This window comes from Dromiciops gliroides, chromosome 6 (genome assembly GCF_019393635.1).
Source record: "Dromiciops gliroides isolate mDroGli1 chromosome 6, mDroGli1.pri, whole genome shotgun sequence".
Taxonomy (NCBI): Eukaryota; Metazoa; Chordata; class Mammalia; order Microbiotheria; family Microbiotheriidae; genus Dromiciops; species Dromiciops gliroides.
The window spans coordinates 101,292,878-101,316,284 of record NC_057866.1 but is presented as its reverse complement, the minus strand read 5'-3'; the positions used below and the strand labels follow the sequence as shown (position 1 = coordinate 101,316,284).

At 43.8% G+C, this 23,407-nt stretch overlaps 2 protein-coding genes across 6 annotated transcripts in view; one reads left to right on the top strand and one right to left on the bottom strand.

The window, feature by feature from the left end:
- Window positions 1-3,035, bottom strand: part of VPS16 (VPS16 core subunit of CORVET and HOPS complexes) — a 29,361-nt gene extending 26,326 nt beyond the window's left edge. The window contains 1 exon segment of the mRNA XM_043972612.1: window positions 2,891-3,035. Coding sequence (XP_043828547.1) covers window positions 2,891-2,943 — 53 coding nt within the window. The 5' untranslated portion in view covers window positions 2,944-3,035.
- PCED1A (PC-esterase domain containing 1A) lies at window positions 1,902-10,208 on the top strand. Of its 5 annotated transcripts, none has more exons than XM_043972607.1 (11): window positions 1,902-1,971; window positions 3,060-3,271; window positions 4,091-4,214; window positions 4,411-4,549; window positions 4,844-5,021; window positions 5,287-5,366; window positions 5,707-5,945; window positions 6,104-6,254; window positions 6,392-6,638; window positions 8,098-8,574; window positions 8,931-10,208. In XM_043972607.1, exons 5-11 carry the CDS (start codon window positions 4,949-4,951, stop codon window positions 9,101-9,103), a joined length of 1,440 nt encoding a protein of 479 aa, XP_043828542.1. In that variant the 5' UTR covers window positions 1,902-1,971; window positions 3,060-3,271; window positions 4,091-4,214; window positions 4,411-4,549; window positions 4,844-4,948; the 3' UTR covers window positions 9,104-10,208. The 5 variants fall into 5 exon arrangements, with proteins under 5 accessions (XP_043828542.1, XP_043828546.1, XP_043828541.1 ...); XM_043972611.1 differs by lacking the exon at window positions 1,902-1,971 and adding an exon at window positions 2,122-2,185 and having other exon boundaries at window positions 4,944-5,021; XM_043972606.1 differs by lacking the exon at window positions 1,902-1,971 and adding an exon at window positions 2,122-2,185.
- The last annotated feature ends 13,199 nt before the right edge of the window (window positions 10,209-23,407 follow it).

The window sequence follows — 23,407 nt, the reverse complement described above, 5'->3', positions numbered from 1 at the left end:
CACTGTCATGAGATTTTTTTTGTTTTGGTTTGGTTTTTTAATTCCATTTCTATTTGGCTCCAGTACAGCCATTTTATTTGTAGTCAGTTAGATGAGGGGATAGGATTTAGCTGAGGCTTCCAATAATTAACACAAGATGATTAACTGGTTGGGGTAAAAGAACTCTGGCTGTTTTAAGAGAACCATTTGCTAGACTAACCCCTGTATCAATTGACCAGATATAATTTTTTCAGCTTCTGCTCTCCATGACATACATGTGAACCTTCATCCTCCTCTTTTGCTTGTTATAAATTTTATAAGCCTATCTTTGAAATGCTAAATCCTAATTCTATTGTGGGCAGTTCATGGCTCTGCTCCCAAGAACCTCAAGAATAGCTGTGGCCCTGGGGGCAGCTAGATGGCACAGTGGTAAAGCACCGGCCCTGGATTCAGGAGTACCTGAGTTCAAATCTGGCCTCAGACACTTGACACTTACTAGCTGTGTGACCCTGGGCAAGTCACTTAACCCTCATTGCCCTGTAAAAACAAACAAACAAAAAAAAAGAATAGCTGTGGCCCTGAGGGTCCATGGCTTGGCTTCCAGTGTATTCCCACAGCCATCATTCAGAGAAACAACCTTGTAAAGACCTGACCTTGGGGTCAGTTTGGGGATGTCTGGTATCAGCTTCTGCAGGTGCAGCAGCCCCCACCTCCGCAGCAACTCAGCTGCTGAAAACAAAACACAAAGTTCTCCCCACCAAAGTCAAATGGGCTCTACATCAGAAAAATATAATTTTATCAATAGGAAAAAAAAAAACCCACTAAAAAAGATGCATTACCATATGCCTTGCCAGGATACCCTAAGGACCACAGGGTCTTTCCATCTGCATAGCAGTTGACCTCCTACATGAATTGTCTTTCCTACCAGAAAGGAAGCTTCTTCAGAACCAGGACTCTATTTTCTCCCTGTATTTCTAGCAATTAGCATAGTGCATGACACATAGCATTTAACGACTGTTTTTTCATTTATTCATTAAAAAATATATGCAATACTCTCCAACATATAATATGAAATTTAATAGGGATAAATGCAAAGCCTTTCATCTCAGTTTTTTAAATTTTCACAAGTACAAAATAGAGAAGGCATGACTAGACAGCAGTTCATCTGAAAAAAAAATCTGGGATTGTAAACTCCATGAATCAACACTGTAATAGGGTAATCCTTCCCTTCCCATCCTCCCTATCCCCATCCCCCCCCAACCTCCCCCCCAAACAAACAAAAAAACCACTAACACGTAAGGTAAATACCACATTATTATTCCCATTTTACAGAAAAGGAAACTGCGGTTTAGAGCATGTAAGTGACTTGCCCATCCATATTCACATAGCTAGTGTCAAAAGCGAGATAAAAAAAAAAAGGCGAGATTCAAATGCAGTGTTTTCTACCCCTCTGAGATTATCTCCAATTTGTCCTTTTTGGTCACTTGTTTATACCCAGTTCTTTGCACGTTCTCCCCACCCCATCCCCCATCAGATTGTGAGCTCCTTGAGAGCAGGGACAGAACATTTTTGCCTTTCTTTGTATCTCTAGCACTTAGCACAGCACACATAGGAGGTACTTATAAATGCTTGTTGACCATACCACACAGTGATGTAAAACGGAAACTAAAGATTATTCTTGGCCCCACAGGACAGAATCAGGAACAATAGGCAAAAGTTGCAGAGGTAGATTTTATCTCAATATAAAGATAAATTTCTCCCAAATTGGCAATTATCTTTTAAAATGGAACGAGCTGCTCCTGAAGGTAGTGGTTTTCCCCTTACTGGAAATATATAAGCAAAGTCTATTGAACCAACCACTCTCCAGATAGTAATCAACAAGCATTTATTGGGCGGTTACTGTGTCAAGGCTGTATTAGGTCCTGGAGATAAACAGACAAAAATGAAACAGTCCTTGTCTTTGAGGAAGTTACATTCTGTAGAAGACAACATGTATGTAAATAATTATCTACAAATACATAAAGGTAAACTGGGGGGGGGGGGTAAGGAAAATCAGGGAAGGCTTCACAAAGAAGGTGGTGCTCGAGCAAATTTTTGAAGGAAACAAGAAATCTGGTAAGAGAGCATTCCAGGCAAGGGAGACGAGTCAGTGCAAAGACACAAAGGCAGATGAATGAAGTGGGCCTGTGTGAGGAACATCGAGCAGGTCAGTTGGGTGCAACACAGGGTAGGAAGGGGAATAAAATAGAAGGTTAAAGGTAGGTTGAGGCCAAGTCGTGAAAGGTTTTAAAAGCGAAGAAAATTTGCTTGTATTTGGTTTTAGAGGCAATAGGGTATTTTTGGAATAGGATTTTCTGGGTTACAGTGTGAAAGGAATTCACGTTCTGGTTTGGGTTGGACCAAAACAGCCTCTAATCCAGGGGTCCAATGCACTTGGTTTTGTGGGTTTTTTTTAATAGTTTGTATTTCAATATAATTGGTTTTCTTTGTAATCCTATTTTTAAAATAATTTATGCATCTGAAAACATGATTCTGGCGAAGGGGTCCATTAAGAACCCCTGCTCTAAGATTCCTTTTCAACCCAGTCTCCGGTTTTGATGCTTCCTTGACAACTGCGTGATCTGTGGGCTGCAGGAATTGGTGGGGAGGGGAGGGGCGTTAACAAGGGGATTTAGAAAGAAGGGGAAAGAATGGGGTGGGGAGGATGCTGAGAAGTGGGTGGGTGTGGGGGAAGGGTAAGAGAAGGCGTGATGGAGGGAGAGGTGCATGGGGAGAGACGAAGGCGGGGCTCTCGGCGGAGCGAGGTGGGAGGGGGGCCAGGGGCCACTGCACGCGTAGGGGAGGGGTCGCTCGAGGGTCGCACAAAGGATGAGGAAGCGAGTCCTAAGTCGGCCCGAGGACCCGCGCTCACCGATAGAAGGCCGCCTCCCCGAGGGGGTTCCAGTCTGCAGTGTAACAGTCCATGGCTGCGCCCGGATTCCGCCCCCCCCCCCACCCCCCACACCTGGGGCGTCCACTTAGCTCGGAACGGCCGGCCCTTCCTTCTTTTCCTTCCGCTAAACTTCCGCTTCCGCCCGCAGCCGTCACGTGAGGACGCCGAGGACGCCATCTCCTCTGTGGGCACAACCTTGGCTCCGCCTTCTTCTTGGCCCCGCCTCCACCCGGCTTCGGCTACACCCTCCCCCCCCCCACCTACCCAGTCCCCGCCGAGCCCGCCTACCACTGCACACCCAGCCTCAGACCCGCCCTCCATTCAATTCAATTCAGCACCTGCAGTGTGCTGGCCCCTAAGGTAACGCGGAGGGAGACAATACTGATAGCTCTGACCCTAGACTCTGCCTGCGAATAGCGTGGACAAGTACACAAATGACTATGATTGATATCAGGGAGTGTGAGATAAGTGCTAAGAACCGGTCCAGAGGGTGCCGAGAGACATTTGAGGGGGAAATCAGGAAGGCTTCATGGAAGAGGTGACCCCCCCACCCCCACCCCGTGCTGGCCCTGGAAGAATGGAGTAGCTCTCGGTCCTGCCCTCCCTTGGGGGAATCCGAGGTGTCCGATCCCTGGGCCGTACGTCAGCTTCCCCTCCCCCCACCAGCGGCGGAGGGCCCCAAGTTTGGAGTCTGGGGATTCCTCGGGGTTGTGGTTGAGCAGGGCCAGAGGGGAAAGACGCTTATTAGGGTGTGCTAATGTTTAAAAAAAGAGCTAGTAGTTAATGTTGTTTCGTTTTTTTAAAAAAATTAAGTTTCGTTTTCGCTTCTTTAGTGTTATGAATAAAAATGATGTCCTTTATGGTTTAGCATCCCAAAATGTTCGCCTTAAAAATAAAATTCCCTGAGTGCATACCCTGCCGAAATGTGCTGCGCACGGCTGGGGGGGGGGGGCGAAGGGAAGGGAACCTTGGAAAGGTTTGCCGTAAGAAGGGGGGCAGGGACCAGGTGGGAAACCGAGGAGGGGAGGGGTAAAGAGCGCGGGGCGGGGTGGGGGGGGGAAGCTAGAGGATTGCACCCAGCCCCCGGCATCTATCATGGATTGACCTAAGATTCCCCAGATTTGGAAGGATGAGGTGAAGACACGCCGTCAGAAAATTCTGCCTTTTACTAACCACCAGGGACTAAGTCTGGATTCGAATCCAAGTCCTCTGACTGCCAAGCTTGAGCTGTCTCCATAGCACTATGTAGCCACTCTTCTCCACGAATAATCTCACAGAGCCAAATAATCTGCCCTGGAGAATGGTTAGTGATTGATTTCTGTGAAAGTAAAATGGGTGGAGAGCGGGAGGGGCACTGGGGGCAACAGAAAAGTCCCTCCCCTCCCCTTCCTTTCCGGGCCGTCCCGTCCTCTCCCCTTCCCTCCCCTCCCTCTTGTTCCCCCTCCCCCTCCGTCTCTGCTCTCTTCACTCACTGTTTGCTTCATCTCCTCCACCTCCAGGCGGCCCTCCCGGATCTCTCCTCTCTTTCGCTCCGATGCTAGATAAGTAGGGGTGAGGAGCGGGCTGGGGCACCCCAAGCACGTGGGGGACGGACTCTTCCGAGGGCTGCGGACTGAGAGAGGCTGGAGCTCCAAGTCGGTAAGTGTCAGGGGAGGTCAGGGAACCGAAACTGAGAAGATCTCCAAGTATTAACATGGTAAAGCCCCTTATCCGGCAGCCCACCCCCGGAAAGGGAAACTGAGCCCGCAGTAATGCAGGGGTAGCCCAGAGCCTGACCCCAGCCTCGAATTTTGAGTCTCTGTGGCACTTCCCCCCCACCCCAGTCCCCTTGGGTCCTAAAGCAACTCCCCATCCCCCCTTCTCCCCTGGGAGGGGCAGAAACTAAACTCTAGCCTTCCGCCCCGCCGGTACCAGCCCCCCTTCCTCTTGTAGATCTGAGGAGCCAGGCCACTCCTCCCTCACCTCCTTCAAACCAGCTGAGCCCAGCCAAGCGCCCCCAGCCCCTGCCAGCCTGGCTATCTGTCCCCCTCAGGCACCATGGTTCATTTCTTGTCGTCAGAGGTCCGGCAGCTGCTGCACAACAAGTTTGTGGTTGTCCTGGGAGACTCCAGTGAGTTTGAGGACCTTCCTCCGCCTCTCCACCTTCCCTCCGCCTCCATCTGCCCTTGGCTGCATCCCCCATCTATCCCCAGTACTCCTCCTCAGCCTGTCCACCCCATACTTCTTGGCCTTCACTGTTCTCTGCCTATCTGTTCTTATCTGTGGCCCTCCCTCCCCCAAGGAGAGGGCCTGGATGGAGGAGGAGGAGGAGGGCTCTAGGGTGTGGGGCTCTGCCCCCTGCTCCCCCTCCCCCACCGTCTCCTCTCTCTCCCCAGTCCAGAGGGCTGTGTACAAGGACCTGGTACTTCTGTTGCAGAAAGACTCCCTATTGACAGAAGCCCAACTCAAGGCCAAGGTGAAGGGTTATCCTGGGGGAAGGAGGGATTAACCCAAGGCCCTTGGATTTGGTGGGAACAGCCTGGGCTCTGGGGAGAGGCAAATCCTGTTCAAGGTGTGTGTGTGTGTTGGGGTGGGAGGGTGGGGGGCGCTTGAAGTCTTTGTAAGGGAGTCATTGGCCGTGTTTGTAGGGATGTTGCCCCATGTGCCTCGTAGCCAAAGGAAGTAGACCACTGTCTGTACGGGGCTGGCTGGTAGGGCTGGTGGATCCGCTGTTTGGGAGATGGGGGGACAGAGGGTCCCAAGGTGTGGTACAGCTGGTGGACTTGTTGACACTATAAGGCCTGTGTCTGGGTTAGGGGGAGCTGAGCTTCGAGCAGGACCGTCTGGTGGCAGGGGGACAGCTGGGCGAACTCCACAATGGGACTCATTATCGTGAAGTCCGCCAGTTCCTGTCCAGTTCAGGCCACCACCTCCTACGATTCTATTTTCTCACCCGAGTCTACTCAGCTTATGTGGAGGATGTCCTGGCCGAGCTAGAGCATGGGCCACCCCCTGACCTGGTCATCATAAACTCCTGCCTCTGGGACCTCTCCAGGTGAGAAGAGAGGCCCGCAGGCCTCAAGGCTGGCTCCTTCCCTTGCCCGCCCACTCCCTCCTCTCTCTGGGATCCCCACACAAGAGCCCCCTCCCACATCCACATGCTGATCCTTCTTCTGACTGCAGCTTCCCCTGTGTGTGTATCTTGGCCTCTAGGTATGGTGGTGATGCCATCAGAAGTTACCAGGAAAACTTGGAATGTTTATTTGAAAGGATGGAACAAGTCCTGCCCGCCTCCTGCCTTCTGGTATGGACCCTGGCTATGCCACTGGGGGAACGCATTACCGGAGGCTTTCTGCTGCCCGAGGTGAGGATCCGGCTGAGATTCTTGCCACCTCTCATCACTGGGGCCTAGCCCCAATATCTGTGTCTATGTCCCAGCAGCCCTGCATCGGGGACGGGGGGGGGGTGGGGGTGGTCCTGAGACTGTTGTCCGTTCCTCAGCTGCAGTCAATGACGGGCTCTCTCCGTGCCGATGTGGTGGAAGCAAACTTCTACTGTTCGATGCTGGCAGATGGGCACCGCTTCGATGTGCTCGACCTGCATTTCCACTTCCGACACGCCGTTCGGCATAGGCGTTTGGATGGTATCCATTGGGATCAACATGCCCACCGCCACCTCTCACAGCTATTGCTGGCCCATGTGGCTGAGGCCTGGGGGGTGGAGGCTCCCCGCCGGAGAACCCCTCTCGGTGAGCTACCTCCTCAGAATGCGGGGGGAGGGGGGGATGATGGAGGGGGGAATAAGATGAGGAATGGGTGCATTTCTTCATCAGAAGAAAAAATCATGAAAAAGATGTATTCATCTCAATATATGAGATCCAAAGATGTAGAACTATAAGGGAAGGGATTTTCTCAGCGTCACAAAGGTAGCAAATGGTAGGGCCAGATTTCAGCTTTTCTTTCCAGCGCACCACACCCCACACCACCCTAATAGTACAGTTATCCCTTCTACATTGCAGGCATTAGGGGCGTGACCTGGAAAATCTATGTAAAATTGTTTGGCCTTCCCTTTGTACCAGAGAAGAAGTCTGATTTTTTTTTTCTTTTCCTTTTATGGGGTGTTTACAGTATCTTACTGTAAAATTTGGGTTAAGTATTTGGTCATAGGCTCTGTTTCAGCCAAACTCCAAAAATTTCCATTTAATTTCTTATGCCAGCCCCCCAATGGTCTCAATGTAGACAGGATAACTGTAGTCTGAGCTGGGCATTGAGAAGGATACATCCCGGCCATGAAGAGTCCAACTCTGCCCTCAGAAAGCTTCCAGCCTATTGGGGAGAGATGACCCAGATAGAGATTGTGACAATACTCAGCTGTGTTAATACTTGTGTGTGTGTGTGTGTGTGGGGGGGTCCTTAAAGTCAGGGATGCCAATTATACTATTATTGCGGTGATGCAGGTGAGAGGTGCTGAGGGCCGGAACTAGAATGTTAATTGTTCAGTGGAGGGGAGAGGAGGGAATCAGAGAGATGCTATGGAGGCAGAGTTGACAGGACTTGACAACTGACTGGATATAAAGAAGAGGGAAGGGGCAGCTAGGTGGCGCAGTGGATAAAGCGCCGGCCCAGGATTCAGGAGTACCTGAGTTCAAATCCAGCCTCAGACACTTGACATGTACCAGCTGTGTGACCCTGGGCAAGTCACTTAACCCCCATTGCCCCACCAAAAAAAAAAAAAAGAAGAAGAGGGAAGAGTGAAAAGTGGCTCTGAGGCTAGACTGAGGCCTGGTGTCATCAACAGAAACCCAGAAAATTAGGAATGGTTTTCGTTTAGGGCAAAGACTGATTATTGGAGTTTTGGACATATTGAATTGGAGGGCTAGTGCTGGATGAATCGGGGTAGAGATGCCTACCAAGAAGCTGGGAATGTGGTGCTAGAATTTGGAGAGAGGTTAGAGTTGGATATAAGTTTAGAACTATCCAGAAGGGGCTATCAATCAACAGGGTCAAAACTGGAAAAGTCAGAAAGGACTTAAATTTGACAATTAAAATCAGGAGGTAACCTAGGAAAGAAGATGCAGGTGGGGGGAGAGAAAGGCGAGTCAATGAAAGCACTAGGGGACTTGAGCCAAGGAAAGGAAGTTTAGAACGGAGATGGTGGGGAATCCAGGGCTTCTCCATCCCTGTCTGAATTGATACTCCCATTTTCAGGGGAGTGGAGTGAGGAGCAGTCATGCCCAGAACATCCAGGTCAAAGGTCCAAGGGGACTTGGAGGCACCCAGCCCCACCACCCGAGGGGAATTCACCCTGGAGGCATCCAGCCCCACCTGCTGAGGAACCTTATTCTTGGAATCAGTCCCGTACGGAGTGGTCCTTGGAGCCGCCGGTACAAGGGTCTGAGGAGCCTGCATCCTGGAGATGTTCATCTCAGAGGACTAATGGGTCTCTCTCCTTCGAGCCAGTAGCCCAAGAGACTGAGCAGCCTCTGAATTGGCTGGATAGGCGGCTCCAGCCCCAGTTCCGGCCTTCACCCCAACCCCTGCCCTTGTCAGTACCCTTACCCCTCCCTGTCCCTTCACCTCAAGTCCTCCCTCAAGACAGCTGCTTCTTCTCGGATAATCCTGTCCTGCCTGGCTATGTCCCCCTCAACTACATAGCCTTTAGTGACCCCTTACCACCTCCTGCTGGTAAGTGGGATTTCTTTCTCTCCCTCCCCAAGCCCCAGGAACTGGGTGAGTGGGGGGTAACAAGGATTAAGGTCCCCATCCTGCCCCTGGAAGGTGGGAGAGTGCCCTTCACCTTTTCTTCCATCCAGGAGAACTGGGCTCTGAAATAGTAACAACCTTATTCTTCCTTTGCTGACCCACCAAACACCAATGGGAGGGGTCTGGGTGGGGCAGTTAGGTGTGGCAGATCAATTTTTTACAGATACAGAAATTGAGGCCCTCAAGGTCAAAGGGACTTTTTGTCCAAGATCTCATATAGGGGTAAGTGATCAAGCCAATCTCTTGTGCCCTCTCATGCCTTATTTTTTTTTTTATAGCGATGGATTCCACACCTGTTCCCCGGCCTCTTGCCCCATCTCTTCCTCACTATGGACAGCGCCACAATCTGGTTATGCGACGTGCCCAGCGCCATGTGCCTAATGGCCCCTATAGCCGATCAAGGGAGGGAGGCCTCAGTAGACAGTGGTCCAGACCTGGCCACGCACGATGAACAACTTCCTTCTTGCCCAAGGACATGGCCGGACATACTGACTTCATAGCCATGGGCAGATTGCCCTTCCTATGGACATAGCCAGATGGATTGATTTTCACTAATCTATCTCCTGTTTTTACCAATAAAGATATGCCCTCCTGCTGGGGAAGAAGAACCTAATTCTGGCATTTGGCCTTCCCTTTCCACTACCATGGCCTCCATTATCTACTGCCTCTGTGACCCTGTGCCAAATAACTTCTATAGCTTGAAGCAGCTAGATCGTCTAGTGGATATAGGCAAGGCCAGGAGTTAGGAAGTTCAAATCCAGCCTCAGATGCTTACTAGATGTGTGACCCTGGACAAGTCATTTAACCTCTGTTTGCTTTGGTTTTCCTCAACTTAGAAAGTAGGTTCTTAAACCTACCTTGAAGTGTTGTTTTGAGAATCAAATGAGATACCTGTAAAGCATTTAGCACTGTGCCTGGCACATGGTAGGTGCTACATAAATGCTTATTTCCTTTCACCTTTCCCTTCCCTGGTCCAGGGAAGTGGCATGCGTTTAAGCCAGACTGACCCTTGCATTGCACATAGCTGGACAGAGTGACCTTTCGTGGACATGGCTGGAAAGACTAACATCAGTGGTAATGGACACAGCCGGATAGACAAATACTCTGGAGAACTGTTTATGCCAAATTGTAGAGGAGTAACAATCTGTCGATGGAAGGAGTATGTGCATGAACAAAATCACAAGAGAGTTGAAATACTCAAGTGCAACAAGTTTTAATGAAGTTCCCATACTGCTCAAGAGTCTTTATTATGGTTTTGGGGAACCCATTCAGAAAATGTTGGTGCTGGGAGGGAGCTTGGAACAGGGAATGTCAACAGTCTTCTCCCCCACCCAAGATAAATAGCTCTTTGTACCTCTCTACTGCACTTACCCTATAATAATTTGTGTATCAGTTTCATTTATGGGGTGGTGAACCTTCTCTTTGGCTTCTGATTTTTGAAAGCCCAGCATACAGGGTGCAGGTATGCCTAGCAGTACCTTGTAAAATCAAAGGCAACTTTTGATTGTTGTTCCTCCTTTGTTCTTGTTTGTGGGGCAATAAGGGTTAAGTGACTTGCCCAGGGTCACACAGCTAGTGTCACATGTCTGAGGCTGGATTTGAACTCAGGTCCTCTTGAATCCAGGGCCTATGCTTTATCCACTGTGCCACCTCGCTGCCCCTCCTTTGTTCTTGAAGAGGACCAATGACATCACAAGGGTGATGACTTGCTTGAGAATTGGATATGAGTGGGGCATAGCTGCCTAAAGTCATCAGCCTCATTCTCTCCTCCAGAGTTACTGAAGTCAATGGCAAGACAACGGTCAAGACCAATGGTGATGGATGAGGATGCATTGGGTGATCTTGGCCTTTCTAAATTAAGGTCTTTCCCAGGCTTCAGTTTATCTGCAATTTCTGATTAGATCTCTGATTCTTTGGATCTCTCAATCTTCTCATTAGATCTCATTTGAGGGGCACTAGATGAATTTGTATGGAGAGAGCTGGGTGGTACAGTAGGTAGACTAGAGTCAGGAAGACCTGAGTTCAAATCTGGCCTCATATACGTAATAGCTGTGTGACCCTGAACAAGTCACTTTAACTCCATTTGCCTTAATCCACTAAAATGTCAAACCACTGTGCTAAAAAAAAAAACAACAAAAACTTCATGCACCGTATGGCCACCGGTTCATGAATGGGGAGTAGGGGAGATGACAACACGCAAATAACTATATACAGGACTGAACAACAAAACCAAAGTATCTGGCAAAGTACAGCCCAAGGAACATCAAGTAACAGTTTTGGGGGTGCCATGAGCTAAGAATGGTTTTTTACAATTTTAAACATGGTAAAACTATTTTAGAATGCAAAACCCTTCCTTCATTGGCTGGTTAGAGAGAAACAGGCCTCAGAGGACCACAGTTTGCCAACCCCTAAATGAGTTTGTCACTAAGAACCTTGTAGCTCTGATAATCTGCCATTTGGTCTCTTCTGATCCATTGGGTGGGCCTTCCTTCTCCCTCCCCCATCTCCACAATCCTCCATCTCCCCATCTGCCCCCTGAGCAATTTTGGGGAGGAGAAGTCCTTTGAGTTTCTGGGAGGAACAACCAGAAGACCTACCTAATGTAAAGATTGTGTCAAATGATTAACCCCTATTTTATTCCAATCAACATTATTCAATTTGGTGTGATTCCATAGGGGTAGTGATTATCTCTGTTATACTTGTCTATTAATACACAGTTTAATCAACTAATATTAATACATATTTTGTTTTATATTTAGGGATAATCAGATATGGTTAGATTATTTCTTAGATTAGGCCTTTAGGCCTCAGAACTTTAATTATACATTCACTTGCTTAATCACTGGAAGCTAGGCAAAAGACCTCCACCCTCTTAGCCTGATGAGTAAATAATGAAACCCAGGGTAAAGGAGATGATGGCTTAATGATGCCCCTCTGCTCTTCGTTATCCCTTTATTGCCAATCATGGGGAAATGGCTATGAGTGCTTGGTCAATGGGTGACCTTGCCCCTGCCCGTTCTTTGGCTCATATAGATGATTTGTTATTATGACCGTTAGCCTTGGCCATCCCCATGACCATATTCTGACCAGGCTGTCACTGATCCTAGACTGGACTATACTGTGTGTCCTCTTGGGAGAGTCAAGGTATATAGGTCTGTCAACCAGTGAAATCCTGTATTTTATTTTACATCATCTAGAATGTGTAACATCTTGTCAAACACTATACAACCAAGGCTTTGGAGAAAGAGAGCACTTCAGATCATGAGAAAGTTAGGAGGTCCTATTCATTAAAGAGGGCCAGGTCCCTTTAATAAATGGTTATTGGGGCAGCTAGGTGGCACAGTGGATAAAGCACTGGCCCTGGAGTCAGGAGGACCTGAGTTCAAGTCTGGTCACAGACACCTGACATTTACTAGCTGTGCGACCCTGGGCAAGTCACTTAACTCTCATTGCCCCACAAAAAATGAATGAATGAATGAATAAATGGTTATTGGCTCAGACCTCTTCCTCAGAGTTTTTTCTTGTAGATTGGACATTTTAAGGCCTACGGAATCCCTATAAGACCCTAATATGCTTACCCAGAGTTATAGCACAGCAAAGAGAAAGAGGGGTCCTTTGGTTCCCATCCCCTTGGGTCAGGAATTACATGGGGCCACTCCTGTGAATGTTTGGTCTGGGCCCAGTCCTTTTCCCTACATTACTCAGTGTTTTTAACTGGTGCCTAAGTCAAATGAACATGGAGTTGGAGGATTTGGGTTCTTTTTTTTCCTTTCCATAATGATTTAACATTTTATTTTTCCCCCAATTACATGTAAAAAACAATTTTTAACATTCTTTTTTTTTGGGGGGGGCAGGACAATGAGGGTTAAGTGACTTGCCCAGAGTCACACAGCTAGTAAGTGTTAAGTGTCTGAGGCTGGATTTGAACTCAGGCCCTCCTGACTCCAGGGCCAGTGCTCTATCCACTGCCCCACAGTTGCCTCAACTAACAATTTTTTTTTTTTTAGTGAGGCAATTGGGGTTAAGTGACTTGCCCAGGGTCACACAACTAGTAAGTGTTAAGTGTCTGAGGCTGGATTTGAACTCAGGTCCTCCTGAATCCAGGGCCGGTGCTCTATCCACTGTGCCACCTAGCTGCCTCCACATTCATTTTTCAAAAATTATGAGTTCCAAATTCTCTCTGTTCCCTTCCTCCACTCCCCCCTCCGTTGAGAAGGCAAGCAGTTTGATATAGGTTACACATGTGCAGTCATGCAAAACATTTCCACATTTAGTCATATTGTGAAAGAAAACACAGACTCCCCATTCCCGTCTCCCCCGCCCCCCAAACAAGGAAGAAAAATGAAGTAAAGAAAAAGTATGCTTGGATCTGCATTCAGACTCCATCAGTTCTTTTTCAGGAGATGGATCTCATTTTTCATCATGAGTCCTTCAGAATTGTCTAGGATCATTGTATTGCTGAGAAGAGCTGAATCATCAACAGCAGAAGGGCTTGGATTCTAATTCCATCTCTGCTTCCTAGTACCAGAGTCTTCTGGGGCAGCTCCGTTTTCTGTGGGCCTCCTCCCCACAAGGGATAAATGAGCATTTACTTACTGAGTGTTTATGGGCTAAGCACAGAAGACAGAAAATCAGAAGCCAGATAAGTTTCTGCCCTCTGGGGGCTTACTAACCTGGGGTGGGGGGTGTGGGGGGGGTTGTAGCCTGAAGATCCAGATTTTGGCCTGGGAAGTTTCTGAGAATGGAACCTTAGCCCACTGACATACCTTTTAAGGAACAAAATGTGGGAGAAGTCGATCATATGATCTCTAATATCCAACAAGATGACAATGATTGAAGTTACATACCAAAGCATTGGGGTCAGTCAACCATTTAGGAAGTGCCTACTATGTGCCAAACCCTGAGCTAAGGGTGGGGGAGGAGGATATAAAATAGCAAAAAGAGCCCCTGCCCTCAAGGAACTAACGATCTAATGATGGGGAAGGGGGCACATGATAACATGCAAATAACTATTATGAATGTTTACCATGCTATAGCCTTGAATGTGATTGTGATCGATGTATTATAGAACAACACATGACCCCTCCACTCAAAGGAACAGACATCCATTGGATGGAGAAGTTGACTGAACCCCATACTTTCCAGCAACAGATGTTCTATCTCCCAGCTGGCATGCAAACCAGTCCATCCTAAGATGTTTACCGTGTTCGAGTGATATGCAAAAGAATGAACCCTAAGCTGCCATGCTATGTTAAGATTCACCCTGGTATTTCAGTGGGTATAAAATCCCGAGGCATAAGACCTTAGCTTGAGCAGTATTTGAGCTCTTTCTTGCTTGAGTACTAACACTCAGAGCTCTTCTGTGACTTGGGTACCATGACTGGGTGCCTCCATCTCGTCTATTCTCTTGACTATCCTTTTTTTTTTTTCTTTTTGCTGGGCGATGAGAGTTAAGTGACTCGCCCAGGGTCACAGAGTTAGTAAGTGTCAAGTGTCTAAAGTCGGATTTGAACTCAGGTCTTCTTGAATCCAGAGCCAGTGCTTTATCCACTGTGCCACCTAGCTTGACCCTCTTGACTGTCCTCTTAGTAAATGTTTTCCTGGTTTACTGTGACTGAGAGTTGAGCCCCATCATTTTCACGTTGACATTATCTGCCTGATAAATACAGGGTAAATTGGAGGTAATCGCAAAGAAAAGATTTAAGCAAACAGCCCTAAATGAACAATAGTCAACTGTGGGCAACACAGTTCTCTGCCCTCTCCTTGGAACCCCAGGGGAGACAGTTCTCAAGGTAGAACGTGGAAGAATCCAAAGTACCAAGAGAGCTATAGAGGACACCCCAAATTCAGTATGTCCGTCCCATCATCTTCCACCCGAAGACCCTGTCCTTCCTCCAAATTTCTCTGGTTGTTATCTTTGGAAGTCTAGTGAAAAGAACATAAGAACCCTGGGCAAGTCACTTAACCCTCATTGCCCCACCAAAAAAAAAAAAGAAAGAAAAGAAAAGAACGTAGACTTTGACTTCAGAAGTTAGTTTGCATTCTGGCTCTGACATTGTTATTAGTCATTTGAACTAAAGCAGTCAGCAATGCCCCCAAGGCTTGTCGTACATTTTATGAATTTTTTTTCTTTCAGGGCTATGAGGGTTAAGTGATTTGCCCAGAGTGACACAGCTACTAAGCGTCAAGTGTCTGGGGCTGCATTTGAATTCAGGTCCTCCTGAATCCTGGGCCAGTGCTTTATCTATTGCACCACTTAGCTGCCCCTTCATGTACATTTTATAGGCTTGTCATTTACATTTTATTGCTGCCTTGCTCATAATCAACAAATGTTTAATTTGTCAAATAGGAAGTCCACCCCATCCTCTAACTTTCCTCTCCCTCCACATTAGAGTCTTTCCCCACTTCCCCCACCTAGATTGATCACCTGTTAACTCACTAAGGGTCTTCTAGATGGTCCAACTATGCTAAACAGTGGGTAAACTGAAATGCTTACATGGACCAATTAAGCGTTGTCTTAGACACCAGGAGAACTGCAGAATTCAGGACCACAGTGACCCGATGTAGTTTCCCATCCTTATGGATGGGAAAGTTACAGTACCTCCAGAGAGAAGGCTGGAGATAGACTGGAGCTATAGTTTTAGAGAGATATGAAGGAATTGTTAGCTAAGGAGAATGGAAATGAGAGACAGACAGAGAGAGACAAAGACAGAGAGAGACAGAGACAGAGAGACAGAGAGACAGAGACAGACAGAGACAAAGAGACACAGAGACACAGACACAGAGAGACACAGAGAGAGCACAAGGGCAAGGAGAGAAAGACTATCAGTAGAAAGTTTAGACACTACCCCCTCACAAAGCTATATGAACAATATCTCTCCCCTTTCAATACCACATAGACTGTATATTTTTCCCATTGTACTATATATGTGTGTGTATTATATATATAATATATAATATATATATATATATATACACCAAAATACTGTGTTTGACACATAATAGGCACTTAATACTAAGTGACTGATGGCTTTGAAATGAAAGCTTCTCAATATCAAAAAGGCTATATATGCAGTTATTGATTTACTCCTTTTTTGACATTTAAAGGTGTTATGGGAGAAGTATCTCCTCTCTGAGTTTATGTGGTAGACAACTGTCAAGGAGATATATTTATATATGGATATAGCTATAGGTATAGATATAATAACCACAATGCAGAAATTATAGAGGTAAAAACCTAGGTTTTGTTATTATGTTTAAGCTTAAGTTCAGACCCCAGAGAAAAATCTGAACAATCATGAAGATTCTATCAAGATTTCTTATAGACAAAATTACATCAGAGTGACAGAGAAATAATTCTTTTACATATTGCAAAAAGTTAAGGAGAAGATAGATCCATAATCCCATACTTCCTTCAATGTCATAAAAGATGAATAAACTTGAGTCATAATCTCATGCATCCCCTAAGGAAACAAACTTCATCAAATTCTATTGGTAAACTGAGTCAGGTAACAGGTTAAACTACATTTTGAGGGTTCACCATTAGGTTAATTGAGGAAGAGGATTTATATGTCTTCAAGGAGTCAGGTATAGTTAAGATTCTTTTTCTACCTTCTTATCTAAGGAATGTTTAAGACTAAGTAAGATTTTACATCTCAAAGGATAGATTTTGGTCAAGTAAGGCTCACATTAAGATAGACCAAAATTTGCAGGAAGTATGAATCTGAGTGCCAAATGATAAAAGAAAATAAAAATTTTTCATAAGTCTTCAGTTTCAATCATAGAGATATCGGCAATATCTCTTTGATCACTCATAAATTCCATCAATCTCTGCCCTGGACATATTTTTTTTTCTTTTTTGAGGCAATTGAGGTTAAGTGACTTGCCCAGGGTCACACAGCTTTAAGTGTTAAGTGTCTGAGGCTGGATTTGAACTCAGGTCCTCCTGACTCCAGGGCTGGTGCTCTATCCACTGCACCACCTAGCTGCCCCTGCCCTGGGTATATTTTCAACTGGACTTATATGTACGAATTCCTACAGCAGACATGAACATCAGAAAACATTGGATACAACAATAAACCAAGAGTAATATAACCATGATCATCAATATTGAATCAAATAAAGTCTTCTTGATCCAGTTTGCTCCTGATAACTCATTCCAAATGTCCATTTAATCGGTTTATTTGATTTTGGGTCTCAGCTGTCCAATGTAGCTGGTAGTTGGAAACCTTGGAAATTCTGGAACAGACCTCATCCCAAGATGGTTTGGCTTCCCTGGTTCTAAGTTACTTGCAGAAATTCCCAAGATGCTGCTGAATAACACAGCTTCTTAAATCTGGTCTTCCAGTAACTAGTTCATTTTATTTTATTTTATTTTTTATTTTTGCAGGGCAATGAGGGTTAAGTGACTTGCTCAGGGTCACACAGCTAGTAAGTGTCAAGTGTCTGAGGCTGGATTTGAAATCAGGCACTCCCGAATCCAGGGCTGGTGCTTTATCCACTGTGCCACCTAGCTGCCCCCCAGTAACTAGTTCATGTGATTAAAAACCAGTTCAGATATTACAAAATCTTATTAACAACAGAGGGTTGAATGTATCTGATTTAGGGCAATCAACACCAGTTAAAAGAGAACTAAGGAAACCAGTTTAAAGAAGAAAAGAGGAAAGAGAGAAGTTTATCATTCTGAACCAAAGTTACCACTCCCAGAGCCTTCCCAGCTTTTCTTTTGATTGTTATGCAAAACAACTTATGTAACAGTTTCTTGAAGATATACCTCCCATGTCCTTGTCACCCCTCCCCCCTCCAAAGCTCCTTGTGGGCACTTTTGCACCCTGCTGCTGTTTGGTGACCCTGAATTTCACTTCCCTTTACTCTGTTAAAATACCCTAATTTTTGTTTTTGTTTTTGTTTTGACAGTTTTCTTTATTTTAAGTTAATAACTATAATAAGAACATCAGATTAGGAACCTAAAATCCACCTGAAAGTTTAGGGAATTTCAGTTTTTACATCTCACTCACTCTGTCTTGAACCCCATACCTAATATGGATAATTTTGTCTATAGGCTGAAGGAAGAATCTTAAAAAGGATCCATGAAGTCCTGACCTGGAAAATGAGCCCTTCTGTCTCTTAATATTATCAGAGACTTTAAAACAAGAAAGGTGATTTTAAAATTTCTTTATAATTACTAATGCAATTTTATATGTAAACTGTGTCTGGTTGGTTGCTGTCTTGTGGAAGGGGGAGGGGAGGGAGGGGAAAAAATTTGGAACTCAAAATCTTATAAAAATTAATGTTGTTGTAGATTGAACCATACTGTTTCTACTTTTTTTTCTTGAGGTTTTTCCTATGTGTTCTGATTCTTCTTTCACAACATAACTAATCCAGAATTATGTTTAATGTGATTGTACATATATAACATATCAGATTGCTTTCTGTCTTGGGGAGGGGGGAGGGAAGGGAGGGAGGGAGAAAAATTTGTAACTAAAAATCTTATGAAAACAAAATACATGTAACTGGAAAGTAATAAAATACTTTTATGACTTAAAATTTTTTTTAAATTTTAAATAAAAATAAAGAAAAAAGGAAGTTTGAAAACTATCTTTACATGTAACTGGAAAAATTATATTAAGATTGAAAAAAAAGAAAAGAAAAAATAATTTATATGTAAAACCCTTAATCCAATTTTGAGAACTTATTACTAAAATATAACCAAAGCCCATATATCCCTGGGGAAAAAGAAAAAAAAATCATCTGTGTATATCGTATATCCAGTTGAACTTGAGGGATGTTCAATACTTTGTTCTACTTTTTCAGTCTTGTTCTTAATAGCCTTCAGGATCAAAAGAAATATAAATGTGTGTATATAAATGTATGTAAAGATACATGCACATACACATATATGTATATATGTGTATGTGTGTGTGTGTATATATATATATATATATATGTATGTATATGTGTGTGTGTGTATATATGATGTGGGATGGAATTAGGGTGATCAGATTGATTGTGAGTCATCCCAAAAGAATTACAAGACTCAGTGACTCAGTTTCCCAAGTTTTATTGAAAGACTGTTGACCACAGGGAGAGAACCAGAAAAATGGAAAGGTATCTCTCAAACAGGGAAAGAAAAATAGTTATATTTATAGTATGGATAAATTGATTATCAGTCTCATTATAATAATCTACACCTTAGGGAGGTACAGGAAGGGCCTATCCTAATTTGGAGTTCCTGGGATCCTAAGCTAACCCCTGAGGAGGGTGTCTTTTTTCTATGGAGGTGTGTTTTGGGGGTTTATATGTTATAAGGTAAATCTGGGGACAAACTTGGCCTTTTCTGCACGTTACCTCATCTGCCAAGGTCAAAGTGTCTTGGTGTTTTTGATCTCTTTCTTATTCTTAGGCCTAATGTCTGGGTATTAACATTTATCGGTTAGGGTCTCTATGACCTGCCTCTTTATGTTTTTGTTGTGGGTAGTGATTAATAGGGGTTAATTATGTTAAGGGTTAAAATTCTAGCTAGTCTGTCTAAAATATCTAATGAGTGGTCGCCAATAAATTATAAGCTTTAGCAAGAGTTAGACTTTTAAGCATTTATTAAGGAAAAGAAGAATTTGGTAAAGAGAGAGAGAAAGGCCTAGATTCCTATCTATTAAAGGGAGAGCACATTTCTAGCTCCGCTCTCCACCAGAGTCCAAAGGAAAGAGCGCGAGACTGAGCGCCAGTCTCTTCCTTCCTCCTCCCACTAGTCTGCGTCACTTCCTGACTCCTGAAGAAAAGACTCCTGGTCTTGCCCTCAAAGACCTTCCCTTCATGGGCAGAACTCTTCTACAGTAAGTATCCAGCAGGTGGCATTATTCCAATCGTTACAGTCCCCCCTGTTGTTCCTCAAGAAACAAAATGTTTCCTTGACGGAACAGTAAAAAGAATATAATAACTATTGCTAACTAATAATATGTGAACAACAATATAGAAAAGGAAGAGAGGAAAGTTTTGTTCAGAGGGGCGATTTTTTTTTTTTGTCCTCATGAACCGACGCTTTGACATTAGTCTTGCAAAGGGAGGGCCTCTGCAGAGAATACATGTTACAGATGGTATATATTATAACAGAAAGAGAAAAAAAAACAACAAAAACAACAAATCAAAACTGTTCATTTAAAGTCTCTGAAAGTCTTTTCTCAGATGTCCTCTAGGTGTAGTCCTGGAATGGAAGTCTTTTCAGGGGTTGATGTGTGGATGCTGGTAATCAGCCAGGAAAATTTCCTACAAAATTGAGCTTAACACAACTTTAAAATAGCTTTGTCAATAATCAAATCAAACAATGAAAGTTCTCAAAAACATGTCTAAGGGAATTCAGAATCTTAGTTGTTACACATGAAACATATAATAAAACAAAAATTGAACCATTCTTTAAAATTATAATATTACTATAGTCCCCCCCTTATGGAGGGTAATTGAGAAGACAATTGCTGCGATATTAATTATTAAAAATAATTTATCTTTGTTTCATCACTTTTTGCATCATCTGCCTAATTATCCTCATGCCATTATGAGAAATTAAAAAATCTAATATAATTGGTAACAGGTGTCAAGGCCAAATTCAACACTGTATTTATCATGACACCTGAGATAATTATGGGGGTTACCATAAAAGAACAGAGAAATGATGGGATATGAGCATTCCCACACTTGAGCAATATGTACTGCCCATACAGTATGCCAGGCTTAAAATAGGTGGATGGAATATATGTCCATGCCACCGAACATATTGGAAGAAACTGAGTCAGACTTAATCAGATGCATGGGATTGAGATGTCCATGGCATCAGGCATATAGGAGGGAGCATAGAAGCCAGGTGTAGAAGTGAGATGGGTGGGATGAATACTTCCAGCCATCTGTACAATATTGTGGGGAAAAAGAGAATAAAATATTAAACCAAGAGAATCCAACCTCAACATTTGTCAAAAGCCGTTCCCTCGGCCATACCTTGACTTCATGCATGTCTCCCCTCATGTGACAGTTCAGTGTCTGCTCTTGCATGTATTCCTCTTGTGATTGGATGGCATCTTGGCCAACTGGCATCTGATAACTCAGAATAAAGGCAATTAATGTCTTAAATGATAAGTTCCCATAATCCAAGTCTCATATGGATTTAAAATTGAGGATAATAAATGATTGCAAAAAATGTGAATACATCTTGACTCAAAATATAATATATAATTATGCAACAATTTCAAATAATACCCTTTTTTACTTAGTATACAATTACTTTTGTGAAAAATCAGAACATACTTAAATACAAGTTAAAGCACAACAGAATCTCAAAGAACTTTTTTTTTTGAAAAAAGAAAACTTTTACAAATGTTCCCCTCTTTTTTTTTTTTTTGAATATGCTTATCAAAAATAATACTTCTTTACACTTGCCATGGCAACCAATTTGCCAGGGAAATGCTTCAAAGAGTTTGATCAAATAATCAGTTGAGAAAAAATAACAAAAACAAACAACTCAGAATATGGGAGCACAATACTCCTAGAATTAACATTGTATTATGAAATCAAAACCATCTTGCAATGTTTCAAAATTAGATAGACAAATGAATAGAAGAAAATACACATGGAACAATAAAAGACAATGAAATTCAAACTAAGGAAATCTAAATGAATATGAACTTAATATTAATAAGACTATTATAAAATATAAACTTGATCACATGACTATAAAAAGCTTTTACAAATATTCTCCTTGTTTTAGAAACTAAGTATAAAACACAATCTCAAATGCATGAAAATCTCTATGAAAATAAACCCATACCATTAATTTCAAGATGTATATGTAATAGCATAGAAATCCTATGTAACCTCTGAACTGACATTAATACTCTGAGTGAATTCAGAACACTTTTGATTCCGATATCTAATATCCCCAATACTCATATCAATACCTTGCTGCTGACTTCTACATTTCTGTAAAATATATACCCTTCCATGGCAAAAGAAGCGGAGTCTTGAACTATGTTGATGGTTGTCATTCTTATTCAGCTTAAGTTTTTCTTCTTTAACCCCTTTATATTGTCTGTCAGTCTTTTCACCATACAAATGCTTTATAAGATTACTAATTAAAGACAAAAGCAGGTTAGCAAAATTATGAACAAAACGAGCACATCTGGAATTTAAAGGGTTTTCTAAAGTTGTCTCAGAAGCACAGCCAGGCTGGGGAAGGGCTGAGCCTGAAGCTGCAAATGTAGTTAGAGAAAGTTGCGCATGAGCATTAGATCTCTGGACTTCCCAGGCAGGGGAAGCAATGGGCTTGGCCATGGGAGGAGTAGAGGGTGGGGTCTGGAGAGGAGGGGAGGGACCAGCACAATTTGAATCAGACTTAATTTTGAACTCAGGCCTGGATTCCTCTTCCCCCACTTTGCCTCCAGGTGCTAGGGGATTAAAAGCTTCTAGAGGGTGGGTCATTGCCTCCAGGCATGCAAAATTAGAGCAAAAATTAGTGTTAGAATTGGGAAAAGCTGCAGGAATCTCTTCAGGTTTCTCTGAAAAAGCATGGTTGGGAGAGGGAGAGATATTTCCTTGTGTGAGTAAGTTGCTGGCTCTTTTAACAAAAAGAAAAAGAAAAATAGAAAATCCACAAAAACAAAGCATTAACATGATCTTATCTCCCATTTGTCTGGTTAAACAGACTAAAATCAAAAATAGGATAATTAGGGAGTTTAAAAGGTCCATTCGAAAAAATTTAAAGGAAAACACAGCCAGTACACCAGTACTTAGCAGTTAAAGGGAGAGGGAGGGGAAATTTCTTACCCAACCAGAAGATCAGAAGAAGACTGAGGGTTAGCTTTCCTCTTCGTGGTCAGCCATCTGTTAAGGGTTAAAATTCTAGCTAGTCTGTCTAAAATATCTAATGAGTGGTCGCCAATAAATTATAAGCTTTAGCAAGAGTTAGACTTTTAAGCATTTATTAAGGAAAAGAAGAATTTGGTAAAGAGAGAGAGAAAGGCCTAGATTCCTATCTATTAAAGGGAGAGCACATTTCTAGCTCCACTCTCCACCAGAGTCCAAAGGAAAGAGCGGGAGACTGAGCACCAGTCTCTTCCTTCCTCCTCCCACTAGCCCGCGTCACTTCCTGACTCCTGAAGAAAAGACTCCTGGTCTTGCCCTCAAAGACCTTCCCTTCATGGGCAGAACTCTTCTACAGTAAGTATCCAGCAGGTGGCATTATTCCAATCGTTACAATTAATAGGAGCCAGACCTCAAGGTACCAGTTAACAAGAACCTAGGCCCTGACTCTGATGAGGGCCCAAGTCTTAAGTTATCCATTAATCCCTTTCAGAACTGGGATCTGTATCCCTCTTAGAGTTCAGATCTAAATCAGAGCTTGAGTCTTAGGTTTGTCTGTTAACCCCTTCTTTACCTCCTACATAATTTATATATAAATATATATATATGTATATATATACATACATACATATATTTATATATATTTCTATTTCTCCCCCCCAGGAATACCACATTTACCTGTGCTTTTGTTGTTGCTCTTCTGAGAATTGAAACAACACCCCCTACTGAGAGGAACATTGTGAAAATCAGGACTGAAAAGAAAACATATTATTTGGCATCTGGAAGTGACCTTTCTGGGGTTTCGAAGGTTGGATTAGCATATGGAAGTTGTGTCTAATGCCTGTGGGTCATGTCAATCAGTGCTACCAGCCAATCAGTTTGGAGCTATATGAGGATGGCCTTGCTTCCTGTT